Here is a 16,300-nt window from a genome sequence, read left to right on the forward strand (position 1 = left end):
CCCTTACATCTCAAAGAAAGAAGTATCTGCAATCTGCTTGGTGCCTGATAGGTTGCGAGCTAATTCTGATTAATTCTTATGTATCATCTGCATTCTCCATTGTCTTTGATCACCAACTATATCTGAGCAGAAAATAATAAGAAAAAAGCTAATAGCTCTTCAGGGTAATTCTCAGGCTCTAAAAGAGTGTTGATTTTGCATATAATAGAACTGACAATTGTTTGAAACAATTCAAAGAAGAAACACATATGTCCAACTTTGTAACTTGCACTATGAGAATTTAGAAGTTAGCACTTTTATAATAGAAAATAAATTATAGCATAAAGAATGTATGATTTGTAGTTAGAGATATAAAGTTCAAATTCTGACTATGTAACTAAAATGTATGTGATCATAGGCAGATTTTTCGATTTCACAGGCTTCATTTGCCTCATCTGTAAATGGAGTTAGGGGCACAGGGATACAAAAAAGCAAAATCAAAACAACCAGCTTCCGCCCTCAAGTTTGCATTCTTTTTTTTAAAACTTTTTCTGCTCATAACAGATTTATTCAGAATCACTAACTGAGTTTAACTGTCTCACACATATACATCTTAACTGTATTAATATCAGTTCCACGTATAAAATCCAGGCAAGGCTTCAAGAAGTTATGAACCAGTCTTGTCACAGATGATACTTTTTCTAAATATGCAGTTTCTTTCTTCTTTTAACATCTAGATTTATTATGGTTAAACATTTTTTGTTTTTAAACTTTGAGTTCTAAATTCTCTCTCTCCTTCTCATCCCTTCCCTACCCATTGAGAAAGCAAGCTATAAGATTTCAATTATATGTATGAAATACGTAAAACATATTTTCTTGAGTCATTTTCTAAAATTTTATTTATTTTAGGGTTTTTTTTTGCAAGGCAATGGGGTTAAGTGACTTACCTAAGACCACACAGTTAGGTAATTATTAAGTGTCTGAGATCAGATTTGAACTCAGGTACTCCTGACTCTAGTGCTGGTGCTCTATCTACTGTGCCACGAAGCCACTCCCTTGAGTCATTTTTAAAAACAAAAAAAAATACAGAAAGTGGGGTAAACTTCAATTTGTACTCAGTGGGTAGCATTTTTCATCATGAATCCTTTGAAATGGATATATGTATACATATATATTTATTAGAATAGTCAAGACTTTCACAGTTGATTATTATCACAATGTTGCTATTAGTATACACAATGATCTCCAGTTCTTCATTTTCATTAGTTCATATGGGCTTGTAAGATTTTTCTGAAATCATTCCCTTTGTCATTTTTATATCAAAATAGCATTTCATCACAATCATATACCACAACTTGGTCAGCCATTTCCCAGTTGATAAGCACCCCCTCAATTTCTAATTCTTTCATATCACAAAAAGAGCTGTATAAATATTTTTATACATATAGATCCTGTTCCTTTTCCTTTGATCTTTTTGAGATATTAATGTAGTAGTGGCACTGCTGAGTCAAAGGGTGGGGACTTATATTCTAAAGGGACAGACAACATTTAAATCAAGATAAATGGAATAGAGGTAAAATAATACATCGGAAATAACACTAACCACTAGGGAAATAACACTAACTGCTAGGGAAATAACACTAACCACTAGGAAGTCTGAAAAAGGCCTCCTGGAAGGGTAGTCTAAGTCTTAGAAGAGGTTGGGAATTCTAAGATGCTGAGTGAGAGACTTTTTCATTCAGAGGACAACCAGTAGAATAGCAGGAAAAAGGAGATGGAGTATATAATGCAGAGGGCAGAAGAAGGACAATATGACTGGTTTACAGAATATGTGGGAAAGGATGGAATGTAAAATTGGAAAGGTAAGTAGGGGCCAGGTTGTGAAGAGTTTTAAATGCTAAATAAATGGTTTTACATTTGCTCCTAAAATTAATAGGACATAGTCATACCTGTGCTTTAGAAAAATCACTTTGTTAGCTGGTAGAGATTAGATTTGAGAGATTTGAGAGAAGAGACTTGAGGAAGCATAATCCAGTTGAGAGAGAATGAGGTCCTGAACTAGGGCAATTACTATATGAGTGAAGGGAAAGAACATTTACAAAAGATGTTGGGAGAGCAATGGTGTCAAATGCAAATATAAACAGGAATCATTAAACTGTACATGAGGATCTCTGCAGGTCCCATATTGACTTAAAAATCACACATTTATATGTTTATTTTTTAAAAATTAATATATCAACACATTAAAATAAGATAGGAGTTATATTTTAATCTGGTTCAGGCTGCATATGGTCCTTGAGCTATGTATCTGACATTTTTGAAAGAAATTAAAAAATTTGGCAATTGATTGGCTATGAGTAAGATGGGGGTGAATAAGGGGGCTCAAGAATACCAACTTGGGTAATTGGAAGGATATTATCCTTTGAAAAGTAATAAAGAAGTTCAGAAGAAGGAAAGATATGAGAGGGTGAGTATTCCAACCTTTTAATATCATTGCCAATTAAGAGAAATAATTCATGCTACTTAAAACTGTTTACAAAAATAAAAGCATGATGACAAATTCCTTCTATTAGACAAATATGGCACCAGTACCCAAACCATGGGGAAGATACTGTAAAGAAAACTACAGATCAACATTCTGGTTCTCCAGTGGAACTAATGTCACCAACATGAGTATTTCTTTCAATAATGCAGATTGCAACTCATCCATTCTTGTACACTCAGTACCATTACTATTTGTCTTACCATAATGGGGGAAACTCCAAAATGTGCTAGAGGCTTCCTCCAGTTCTTTTGATGCTGTGAGGAATTATAGAATCTACAGACAATAAATCATATTAATATCACATGAATATTGAAGCAAAAAATAATTATTTTTATCAAAGAAGCTAAAACATTAAAATTATTCACTATGATCAAGTTGTATTGAAACTAGAAATGCAAGGATAATTCAAAATTACAAAAACCAAATCAGTAATTAGTAATAAATACAAAAATCAAAAATTATATTTTTAAATATGAAAAATGCTTACAACAATGTCCAAAAACAGTACAGCAAGAAAAAAGATCTACCTAAAGGGTTTTTTTTTTAGTTTTTGCAAGGCAGTGGGGTTAAGTGGCTTGCTCGAGGCCACACAGCTAGGTAATTATTAAGTGTCTGAGGCCAGATTTTGAACTCCAGGGCCTGTCCTCTCTTCACTGTGCCACCTAGCTGCCCCTAGATCTACCTAAAATTAAAAGGTAGTAAATTTGTAAGAGGAAAAAACTGAATTATTTTCCAAATGAGAAAACAGTAAAGAAAGGAAGTCCATTTTCCCCACTAAAACTTTATTACTGAATCACTCAATCAAAGTGTGATGTCCAGTAATGTAAAGGGAATTTTACTCAAATCATAGGATCAAAGATTTAGAGCTGCAAGTGACTAATATAGGTCATCTAGTCCAATCTGTTCCTTTTAGAGCTAAGGAAACTGAGGCCCTGAGAAGCTAAATGACTTGCCCAATGTCATAGTAATAATATTCGGCTCATCTAGTCCAATCTCGTTTTACAATTGGGGAAAGTGAGCCCAGAGAACTTTAGGGGTCCAAGGTCACGCAAGAAGTCAAATCTAGCCCTTTTTTCCCAGATATCTCTCTATTCTCTTGAGTTTCCAAGCCTGCTAGATGCCGTACGATTCACCAGGAACAAATGCTCGATTCTTTTAAACTTCAGGACGAGGTGACAACAATGGCAAATCAAGGAGACTCGGGGAACTTCCACACATGCGCAGCTACCCCCGCTTTAAACAGACCCTCGCACGCATGCGCCGCTCCCGCCTAGGCGTCCGGGGAATCAGGACGCGTGCGCTCACCTTCAACCCGAGCCGGGACGGGAGAGGGCGGGTGATTCAGCGCATGCGCCGGGACCCGAGGCGCATGCGTGGTTGCTACGGGCGACCGGAGATTCTCGGCAGTGGCTGGCGCGGGTCTGAGAGCAGGCTCCTCCCAGAGTGCTGCGCGGCGGCGCCTGCAGGTCTGCCGTCATGGCCGGGCTGCTCAAGAAGGTGAGGGCACGCTTTGGAGGTCAAGGTGATCGGGCGGGATGACCCCCGGCGGGGGGGGGTCGCGGGCAGCTCCTGTCCCCCTCCCCTCCCCCGTTCTCTTCTTCCCCTCCCCCTCCCCCCGTAGCGGGCCCGATGCCCCGGAATGACGGCGTGTTTTGTGCCCCTTAGACCACCGGCCTCGTGGGACTGGCCGTCAGCGAGACCCCCCGGGAGGTACGTGCCGATTTCCTATTTTTGTTACTAAATGCAATTTTAAAATTATTTTTAAAAAATAGACTTGACGGATTTACATTCATAAACAAATAATTGCGCGTTGCCTAATCATTCAGCAAACACGGTGCATTAGCTAGTACTTTAATGGATTTTCAGAACATCTATCTCGGGGCGGCCAGGTGGCACAGTGGATGGAGCACCTGCCCTGGAGTCAGGAGTACCCGAGGACACTTAATAATTTCCTAGCCGTGTGGCCTTGGGCAAGCCGCTTAACCCCATTGCCTTGCGAAAAAGCAAACAACAAAACAAAAAAAATATCTATTTCTCCCTATAAGCCTGTGTCATCCCTTTAAAAGATGAAGACACTGAAGTTCTTAGAGCTTGTGACTGGCTGTTATTTATAAGGGCCTGAGAGGCAGGATTTCCACTCAAGTTCAAGGCTAGAATTCTGTGTAATAGTTGAGCACTGGAAAGCACTTTGGTTGTTTGGTTGTTTCAATCATGCCTGACCCTTTGAGACTCCTTGAGGATTTTCTTGGCAAAAATACTGGAGTGGTGTGCCATTTCCTTCTCCGGCTCCTTTTTTTTTTTACAGATGAGGGAACAGGCAAGAAGGGTTAGGTTGTGAAGTAACCTGCCTGGAGTCAGACACAGGAAAGTGGCTGAGGCTGGATTGGAACTCAAGATCAGAGTTTTGGACTCCAGGTCTGATAATCTGGCTACATTTCTGCCCTGGAAAGCACTCAAGGAAAGATGTATTCATACAAAGATTTAACTCTGGCTTAATAGAACTCACAGTCAAGTAGGAGTATAAAACGTGTTCATAAACAACTGATACAAAATGACATTCTTTTTAAAAAATTTTTATGTATTCATTTATTTTAAATGACACAAATTCTTAAGAGATGGTACAAACCAAGTGCTGATCATAGTCTGAAGGAAGCAAGAGTATTATTGACTGCTGAGAACCAGAGACACCTTCTGCTATATGAAATTTCACGTGAACCTTAAAAAATAGATTGGATTTCAAAAATCAAACATTGAGTTGAGGGTATTTCAGGTATTGGGAACAGTGTGAGGCAAAGGCACAGATGTAGGATATAGTAGGATGTCCTTTAAGGACTGTGGGAGGTAGTTCAGTTTGGCTGGACATGTAGAAAGGAATTTTGTGAGATGAACTCAGAAGGTTGAGTAGCCTTTAAATAATGGGCCAAATATTTTGGATGTTAATTTGTAAATAGAAAATATTGAGAGGTTTTAAGCAAAAATGTAATAAGATCAGGTTTGTACCTAAAGGAAGCTAATTTAGCAACAATTAGATCTAAAGGAAAGTTGGGAAAACTAATCAGGATGCCATTTCAGTCATCTTTTCTTAACAACTGTGGAGTTTGGAGAAAAGGAAAAATCAAAGATACCATTAAGATTTCATAATAAATATCTGATGAGCTCTCTAACAGAAATAGGGAGATAGAAGGGAGAGCATATCGGATGGGAAACTAATGTTTTTGGACATGTTGAGATAATGTAAACATCCAAGGGAGATGTTCTTATAAATTTCTAGGTTCAGCAGAAAGAACAGAAGTAGAGATACAAATTTGGGAGCCATTTGTGAAAATATTAGCTGACATATAATGAATTAAAACTGGCAGTTCATTTTACATACCTTTCTAATTTAAGTCCCAAAATGACCTTGAAAGATGGTAATACAAGGGGCAGCTAGGTGGCACAGTGGATAAATCACCGGCCCTGGAGTCAGGAGTACCTGGGTTCAAATCTGGTCTCAGACACTTAATAATTACCTAGCTGTGTGGCCTTGGGCAAGCCACTTAACCCCATTTGCCTTGAAAAAACCTAAAAAAAAAAAGATGGTAATACAGATAACATTATCAGAGAGCTTAAGTGACTTGTTTGTGCTCACACAGCTAATAAATACTAGAACTTCCATATTCCTGATACCAGGACCAGTATTTCACCATATATGTCCTGTATGTCCTGGCACCTTTCATGGCAGTGTAGAGATGACCATTGAAGCCAGGAAAATTAATGAGATTTCCCTGTTCAGGTTCTCTGAGCTGCCTTGTGTTCATTGTGTGTGTGTGTGTGTGTGTGTGTGTGTGTGTGTGTGTGTGTATCTATGCATATGCCAGTGTGTATATATTAATGAATATATGTATATATATTTTTCTTATACATGTATATGTTGTCAGTTTGTTAGAATATGAGCTCTTTCAGCACAAACATTGACTTTGTAACCCCTAAATTTAGCTCAGCTCCTAAAATGTCCTTATTGACTGATTGAAAAGAGGAAGTAGAAGTGATTGATTGATTAAAGGATGGAAGAAGAGAAGGCCAAGAACAGAATCTTTGAAGAAGATTAAGAAATTAGAAAGGATTGTAATGTTTTTCTGAATCTAAGAGAATATATAGAGAAAGGAGTGTCAAAAGTTACAAAATTGGAGAAAGATACGATTTGAGAAAGACTTTAATTGGAAAAGTAGGACTTTTTTTTTTTTTAGTTTTTACTAAGACAGTAGGGTTAAGTGACTTGCCTTAGGGTTACACAGCTAGATAATTATCCTGTGTCTGAGGCTTGATTTGAACTCAGATTCTCCTGACTCCAGGGCTGGTGCTCTATCCACAGTGCCACTTATCTGCCCCCAAAAGTAGGACATTATTGATGATCTTTTGAAAGCAGCTTTGGAGTAGTAATAGAGAAGCAGATTGTGTAGGTATTCTGGGCTACCTCTTAAAGAAGTTTGCCTCTGAATGACAAGAAGTTGGGAGAGAATAGAGAGGAGGCCTTTTTATCTTTTTCTTTATAGATAAAAAAAAAAATAGCATATTTGGGGAGATGGGGAGTGAGACACTGGAGAAGAAGAAATTGAAGATTCATGAGAAAGAGGATTGGTAGAGCAAAACATTGGAGACAGGAAGGCATGGCATCAAAGGCACAAGTTAATCTTTGGAAGTAATAGGGATACCTGATTCTTGGACACAGAGCTATTTAAAAAACAAATTATAGTCTGGGCCAGGTCTAGTTCAGGGCAATCTAGTAATTCAGGCACAGGACTGATTTGCAATGGAATATTTGTAGACCATAAAATTCAGCAAAAAATAAATTTGCACATAATAAGATTAAAATAACATAATTCCCTTTTTGTTCCTCTTCATGTTTCAGAGCAACAATACTGAGTCAAAAAGATAAGTTGAATGAAATGGGAATTCTCTCAAACCTCAGGAATATCAGCTCCCTAAAGGCTCCCCACATGCATTTTTTTGTTGTTTTGGGGAGATTTTTTTTTTTTTTTGGCACGGTGATGGGGTTAAGTAATTTGCCCAATGTTACACAGCTAAGTAAGTATTAAGTGTCTGAGACCAGAATTGAACTCAGGGCCTCCTTATTCCAGACTGATGCTCTATTCACTATGCCAACTAGCTACCCTTCCACATCTACTTTTAATGCCTTTATGTCTCTAGATCAGTCAAGATTCCAAGAGGAAGGCCTTCTTTAAAAAGAAATGACATTTGTGACCAAGTGAGAGTCATACCAGGAATGCAGGGCTTCTTTTATATAAGTGAAATTATTAACATAATCAATGGTCTCAAAAACAAAACTAACAATTATATGCGATTATATCGATAGATGTAGAAAAGACTTAAAAGATACACTCATTCGGAATGTGGATTTTTTCCTTAAAATGGTAAGAAACATCTACTTAAAACCATCAGCAAGCATTATTTGTAATGGGAATAGACTAGAAGCTTTCCCATTTAGATCAGGAGTGAAACAAGGATGCTATTATCACCAATATTATTCAGTATGTATTAGAAATATTAGTAATGGGGCAGCTAGATGGCACAGTGGATGGAGCACCTGCTCTGGAGTTCAAACCTGACTTCAGACACTCAATATCTCCCTAGCTGTGTAATCTTTTTTTCTTTTTTTTTTTAGGTTTTTGCAAGGCAAATGGGGTTAAGTGGCTTGCCCAAGGCCACAACAGTTAGGTACTTATTAAGTGTCTGAGACCGGATTTGAACCCAGGTACTCCTGACTCCAAGGCCGGTGCTTTATCCACTACACCACCTAGCCGCCCCTCTAGCTATGTAATCTTGAGCATGTCACTTAACCCCATTGCCTTGCCAAAAAAAAAAAACAGGAAAAAGAAATATTAGCACAGGCAATAAAAGAAGAAAAGAAATTGAAGGAGTCAGAATGGTAAAAAGGTAAAAACTATCTTTTTTTTTGCAGACATTATAATGATGATATGCATAGAACATCTGGAGATTGAACTCAAAAAAGTTAGTTGAAACAGTAATTTTAGCAAAGTAGTAGAATATAAAATAAACCCATATAAATCATCAGCATTTCTATATATATTTATATATTACCAACAAGACATCTGCAGAAAAGAAATACCCCATTTAAATTACCAGTGGATAAAGCATTGACCTTGGAATCAGAAGGATGGGAGTTCAAATCCAGCCTCAGACACTTGACACTCACTATATATATATGACCTTGGGCAAGTCATGTGACCTTGATTGCAGGACCATTTCTAGTCATCCTGATTCATACCTGGTCAGTGATTCCAGAAGACTCTGAAGGAGAAAGTGAGGCTGATGACTGACTTAGAACAGCACCCCTCACTCAAATCCAATTCATGTGCTTGTCATGGCATCACCTCCCTGATGATGTGGTCTTCGAGAACAAAGGATAAAACATTATCAACATCAAACAGTTAAATTGTAGATAGTTAAAAATAGCTGTGACTATACTATCAAGCCAAATTCAGAACTGCGTGTACATAATTACAAAACACTTTTTATACAAAGAAATGGGTGGGCAGAGCCAGTATAATAAGAATGCCATCACAATTAAATTAGCAAAAAATTATTGTATCATGCTAGAAAAGTAAAGGAAGGAAATTAGCAATATCAGCTTTTAAACTATATTATAAGGCAATAATTATCTAAATTATCTGATACTGGCTAAGAAATGGAAAGATAGGTCAGTGGAACAGGGTATGTCTATACGATACAAAGTAATACATGATTATAGTAATTTGTGTTTGGCAAATATAAATATTTAAGCTTTTGGGATAAGAATTCATTATTTGGTAAAAAATTGTTGGGAAAACTGGAAAGCAGTGTGGCGGATATTGGATATAGACTGATATCTTATACCCTTTACCAAGATAAGTCAGAATGAACCAGATATAAAAGGTTATATCAAAGAAAATTAGAACACGGAACATATTACCTATCAACCTTATGGATAGGAGAATAATTTATTAATCAGCTAGAGATAGAGAGCACTGAAGGATGTAAAATGGATAATTTTGATTTTATTGAATTAGAAAATTTTTTTACAAATAAAACCACTAGCCATTTTTAGATTAGAAAGCAATAAGAAAATTGAGAAAAAAAATTTGAGTTTTCTCAGATAAAGGTCTCATATATAGAGACCTTTGTCAAATGTATAAAAATACAAGTCATTCCTCAGTTGATAAATGGTCAAAGGACGTGAATAGGCAGTTTTTAGATGAAGAAATCAAAACTCCATATACATAAAACAATATTCTAAATCATTTTTGATCAATGTAAATTAAAATGACTTTAGGATATCATCTCACACTAATAAGATTGGCTAAAATGATAGAAAGGGAAAATGACAAATGTTGGAAGGGATGTGAAGAAATTGAGATACTAATACATTATTGGTGGAACTGAGAACTATTCTAGACATTTTGGAAAGCAATATGGAATTATGCCTAAAGGGTTATAAAACTGTATATAGTCTTTGACTCAGAAATACCACTATTACAGGTTTCCTAAGATGATCAGGCAAAAAGTCCAGTGCTTTACTCACTGTCGCCTAGCTGGAAATTGAGAAGATGCCCATCAATTGAGGAATGGCTAAACAAGTTGTAGTATATGACAGTGATGGAATATTCCACTCTGGATTTGATTTAGTATAAAGTGTTTGTTGTAATTATTAATTTCAGTTTTATTTTTAAAAAGTATTGTCCAAAGTTTTTAACAACGTTTTAAACTTATGAAATTCATGTATCTGTCTTTTCAGCGGCTAAAATTATTATATACAAAGATTCTTGATGTTCTTGAGCTTATACCCTCAAATGCAGCATATAGAAAGTACACAGAACAAATTACAAATGAAAGGCTGAATTTGGTGAAAGAGGTAAGAAGCCAATATGTTTGCATTCCATCAAGTTTGTGGGGCTCAATGCAATCTGTGAGCAAAAATTTTATCATTTGTCATTTTTCTCTCATTCCTGCACTCATCTATTACTCATCCGTTATGGTTCTCCCTAGCCCTTTGATTATTATTAGTCTTTTATTTCTTCTTGTTTCTACTTGTCCTTTTCTTTACTTTTTAATTTTTCTTTTTTTCTCTAAACTATTCAATTTTTCTTCCCTCTTAAATTTTTCCCTTAAATTTACATGGAAGGTACATATTGAATGTAAATAGAAAATATTTTAAAAGCAAACCATAAATAGTTTCTTTGCTGATGTAGAAATTTGACAAAGGTCATTATCTTTTTTTCTGTGTAAAACTTGCCTCTGTCCTCTGATGTTGCCATGACAGGTGCAGGTCCTCATCACCTCATGCTTGGACTCTTGCAATAACTTACTGGTCAGCCTGCCTCCACTTTCTCCCTACTCCAATCCATCCTCCATTCAGCCACCAAAGTGATTTTGCTAAAATGCAAGTCTGATCATGTCACATATTTCCCCACTCCCCCAACCTAGTAAACTCCAGTAGTTCCCTATTGCCTCCAGTTCAAATATAATTTGACCTTCAAAGCCCTTCATAAGCTATCTCCCTTCTCCCTTTCCAGTGTTCTTATATCTTTATTCCCACACAAACTCATTTGAGTCAGTGTCACTGGCCTCCTGGTTGATCCATGAGAAAGACACTAGATCTCTCAGCCCTGGGATGTCCTCATACTTAACATGTTTTTCTTCTGAATGCTGACTTCTCTGTTTCCTTTTAACTATTTGGAGCTTCCTCCCTTTCTTCTTACCAGCTATTACTAAAACATGATTCCTATGAGTTTATATTTCATCAAAACCTACAGATCTTTTTCAGAAGAGCTCTTACTGTTGTCATATCTTCCCTGTCCTGTGTTTTTACAATTTTTAATCCAAAGTATAAAACTTAATATACATATCCTACTAAATCTCATTTTACTCGATTTGGACCAGAACTCTTATCTAAAGATCATTTTAGAGACTTAATTGCCATCCATTGTGTTAATTATCCTCAGTTTTATGTCATTTGCACATTTATATTTATATCTAGACTATTCAGATCTTTGATCAAAAGTAATTAAATAGCACAGAAACTATCTCTGAAGAATTCTACCAGAGATCTTCCAAAGGTGTCACAAGATCATAGGATTTAGAGGTGAAAGAGACTTTTAATTGTTATGTAATTTCAGCACTTCATTGAACAGATCAGAAAATTGAGGCCCAGAGAAGTGGTCTCTTGTTTAGGATTATACAGGTAATTATACAGGTAATCCAAATTCTCTGATTTGATGTTCATTTTACTTTCCATTCTACCATTATTTTGTGCTAGAATATTTCTTGGACTCTCTGCAATGCTGGTTACCAACTATGACAAGACTGTCTAATGATAGGCTAGTAATATCCTTAGAATCCTTATTTTAGAAAAATATATCTATAAAATATATAAAGTGTATAATATATATATATGTATACACACACACACATACAGAGAGAGATCTATCTCTGGGTATCTCTTAATATTTAATAAAAATGATTATATTACTCAGAAATTATGTCTCTGGAATCTTTACAGATATTGAGACATTGGGTTAAACATTTGTAAATATATTTTTGTCTTTTATCTGTTATTATAGGAAACAGATCTTCAGAAACTAGAGGATAAGCTTCAGGCTGGCCAACTAGAAGAGGTGATTCTTCAGGTAAATATAAACAAAACAATTTGATTACTTAAAATATTTGTTACTGAGTATTTTCCTTAGTGGTTGGAAAAGCAAGAGAGAGAGAAAAATTGTTCAGTAAAAAAAAGCCAGAACAAAGTTATTGTATTGTATGTTTGAGTGAGGGATAATTGAAAGTTTTACCATCTATTATTGATGATTTTTTTCTGAATTACAAGGTGAGGTGTATGTCTCAGATGAAAAAAACTCCAAAGATATTATAATATAGCCCAACACTTTAGCTCATTTTAATCTTAAAAGAAAATGATCAGTTTTTTGTGTGTGTTGCTGAAGTCTCCGAAGCCCGATTGTATTTTTGCAGCTGTAGACATAAGTGGGACACTTTGTATTTTCTGGGTTAGGCAGAGGTGCTGCATTTCTGAATCTCATTTGATTTTAATTTTAGTGTAGATTTTATTCATTGCAAATGAATAAAGGCATCTGAATTTTAGCTATCTTACTCTGTATTCTTAATTTTTCCTAGGGTGGTACTTTGTACAGTAAACTAAGAAAACAGTTCTGAAATAGATGATTGATTGGAAATTTTTGTTTTTAACTTGACATGAATGTTATAAATTTAGCAGGTTTTGGAAGATACTTTTTTTTTCAAGTTGACCTGAAGTGTTTGATGTATTTAGTAGTTCATTATTTAATGTTAGAAAGTGTATCAGGTAAGGGGTTGGACTTGACACCATCTGAAACATTTCTGGTTTTTAACATTTTCTGACTAGTTTAAAAGGTGGTTAACGAGAGCATTTGAAATAGAACCCATTAATAGAAATAAATGTGCATTGAACAGTATGTTCAAAATGTCATCTTTCTTTTATTAACAGGCTGAAAATGAATTATCACTGGCAAGAAAAATGTTGACATGGAAACCCTGGGAACCTTTAGTGGAAGAACCACCAGCCAACCAATGGAAATGGCCAATATAATCAATGTTAAATATCTATGATGTACAATTTTTTTAAAAAAATTCATTAAACATCTGTTTAAATACTATTAAAATATTTTTTGAATTATTGGAATTTTATTAACAGGAAAACTGAGACAAGGTAGTGAAGAATTAATTAGTGAAGAATTAATGTATGATAGGGACAGGCCATGATCATTTTAATTTGAAAAACATCTATTCATAAAAGAGATTTTTTAAAATTCTCCTTAACAAAGTGATTGTACTATCAAGAGGCTAATATCTGAGGCATGAGAAACAATCAGAAATTGAAGTATAATCTGTTTAGGGTATATGGAAGACTTCTTTAATATTTTTCAACATTTGGTTTATAAGTTTGTGTTAAGTTATGTTAATATCTAGGAAGGAACTGAATAAGGTGGTGTGTTTGAATTTTAATTGAATACTTTTAAAATGATGGAGTGTTATAGTAAGTTCCTGAATAACCAAAATTATTAAACAATAATTGAATGTTTTTATATATAATCACATGCATTTTCCACATTTTGAAAGTAATATAAGAAAATTTCAAATTGAAGTTGACCTGTTTGGGTCTTGAGTGTATGTATTAAATGAAGAAAAATCTAAATTTAATATGTGCAGTTTGATCTTATGTATATTAAACAGAAATGTTTGCTGAATTTGTTCTAGAACTGTATTCATTTTTTGGCTAAATTTTTCCACATGATTTCCCTTAAGTCTGCCTGTTTTTCTTTTTGTCTTTACTCTGTCATCTTTTGACCTTACTTTCTTTTAAATATTTGAATCATATCTGTTGTAAAAGACTAGATTTGGTTGGGGAAGAAAATAAGAAAGAAAGGTTCCTTCTTATGAGAAGCATTTGGATAGATTCTTTTTTCTCCAGCTCCATTTAAAGAAAATTGCATCCTGGCCATTAACCTATAAATTATTTATCTTAAACAGCTTAGCTCTCTAAAAACTAATGGTAAAATTGCTATAATTTTAGAAATCTTGAGAATTCATGTTATCTCTATATTTGAAACATCCTAATTAGATATTTGGACTGGATATAACTCACAGAAATTTTTATATAGTAATTAGCAGTATATTACAAAAATCATTAATAGAAAGAAGCAGTAGATGACTTGGAGAAAGCAAATTAAAATTCTCCCACAGTTTTTCTTTCTCTCCCTTTTAAAATCAATGCATGTCCAGTTGAATATACCCTCTTTTTTCTTCTTTTTTTTTTTTTTTACTTTTCATGCTCTTTTAAGGAAGAAACATTTACAGCTTTTTTGGCAACCACATTCTATATCTAGTGTTAAAAACTGTTGATTACATTAAACATGACTACATATAGTTACCAGAATCAATATACTGGATTATAATGTTTCCCAAAGTGCAACAAATGTGCTTGTTAATGACAATGAGCCATTTATGTAAAAATGCTTTTTAAAATATATAGAGGGTTATAAAAATGAGGGATTTATTCATTTTTTTAAAATTTTTATTTAAGATATTATTTGAGTTTTACAATTTTCCCCCAATCTTGCTTCCCTACCCCCACTCCCACCCCACAGATAGCACTCCGTCAGTCTTTACTTTGTTTCCATGTTGTACCTTGATCCAAATTAGGTGTGATGAGAGAGAAATCATATCCTTAAAGAGGACAGAATTCTCAGAGGTAACCAGATCAAACAATAAGACATCTGGGTTTTTTTTTTTTCCGAACTGAAGGGAATAGTCCTTGTACTTTGTTCAAATTCCACAGCTCCTTATCTGGATACAGATGGTACTCTCCTTTGCAGACAGCCAAAAAGTGTTCCCAATTGTTGCACTGATGGAATGAGCAAGTCCTTCAAGGTTGAACATCACTCCCATGTTGCTGTTAGGGTGTACAGTGTTTTTCTGGTTCTGCTCATCTCGCTCAGCATCAGTTCATGCAAATCCCTCCAGGTTTCCCTGAAATCCCATCCCTCCTGGTTTCTAATAGAACAATAGTGTTCCATGACATACATATACCACAGTTTGCTAAACCATTCCCCAAATGAAGGACATTTACTGGATTTTCCAATTCTTTGCCACCACAAACAGGGCTGCTATAAATATTTTTGTACAAGTAATATTTTTTACCCTTTTTCCTCATCTCTTCAGGGTATAGACCCAGTAGTGGTATTGCTGGGTCAAAGGGTATGCACATTTTTGTTGCCCTTTGGGCATAGTTCCAAATAGCTCTCCAGAAGGGTTGGATGAGTTCACAGCTCCACCAACAGTGTAATAGTGTCCCAGATTTCCCACATCCCTTCCAACAATGATCATTATCCTTCCTGGTTATACTGGCCAATCTGAGAGGTGTGAGGTGGTACCTCAGTGAAGCTTTAATTTGCATTTCTCTAATAATGATTTAGAGCATTTTTTCATATGGCTATGGATTGCTTTGATCTCCTCATCTGTAAATTGCCTTTGCATATCCTTTGACCATTTGTCAATTGGGGAATGGCTTTTTGTTTTAAAAATATGACTCAGTTCTCTGTATATTTTAGAAATGAGTCCTTTGTCAGAATCATTAGTTGTAAAGATTGTTTCCCAATTTACTACTTTTCTTTTGATCTTGATTACATTGGTTTTATCTGTGCAAAAGCTTTTTAATTTAATGTAATTGAAATCATCTAATTGGTTTTTAGTGATGTTCTCCAACTCTTCCTTAGTCACAAACTGTTCCCCTTTCCATAGATCTGACAGGTAGACTAGTCCTTGATCTTCTAATTTGCTTATAGTATTGTTTTTTATGTCTATGTCCTGTAACCATTTGGATCTTATCTTGGTAAAGGGTGTGAGGTGTTGGTTTAATCTAAGTTTCTTCCATACTAACTTCCAATTATCCCAGCAGTTTTTATCAAAGAGGGAGTTTTTATCCCTGTGGCCTGACTCTTTGGGTTTATCAAACAGCAGATTACTATAATCCTCTCCTGTTTTTACACCTAGTCTATTCCACTGGTCCACCACTTTATTTCTTAGCCAATACCAAACGGTTTTGATGACTGATGCTTTATAATATAATTTTAGATTGGGTAGTGCTAAGCCACCTTTGCATTTTTTTTCATTAAGGTCCTGGCAATTCTTGACTTTTTATTTCTCCATATGAATTTACTTACAGTTTTT

The 16,300-nt window shown here is 35.3% G+C and overlaps 1 protein-coding gene across 1 annotated transcript; it reads left to right on the plus strand.

The window, feature by feature from the left end:
* The first annotated feature begins 3,912 nt into the window (after positions 1-3,912).
* Positions 3,913-13,842, plus strand: NDUFA5 (NADH:ubiquinone oxidoreductase subunit A5). The gene is made up of 5 exons (XM_074193804.1): positions 3,913-4,021; positions 4,190-4,234; positions 10,317-10,433; positions 12,142-12,207; positions 13,059-13,842. The coding sequence occupies exons 1-5, from the start codon at positions 4,001-4,003 to the stop codon at positions 13,158-13,160; spliced, it is 351 nt and encodes a 116-aa protein (XP_074049905.1). The 5' UTR covers positions 3,913-4,000; the 3' UTR covers positions 13,161-13,842.
* The last annotated feature ends 2,458 nt before the right edge of the window (positions 13,843-16,300 follow it).

This window comes from Macrotis lagotis, chromosome 7, assembly GCF_037893015.1.
Source record: "Macrotis lagotis isolate mMagLag1 chromosome 7, bilby.v1.9.chrom.fasta, whole genome shotgun sequence".
NCBI lineage: Eukaryota > Metazoa > Chordata > Mammalia > Peramelemorphia > Peramelidae > Macrotis > Macrotis lagotis.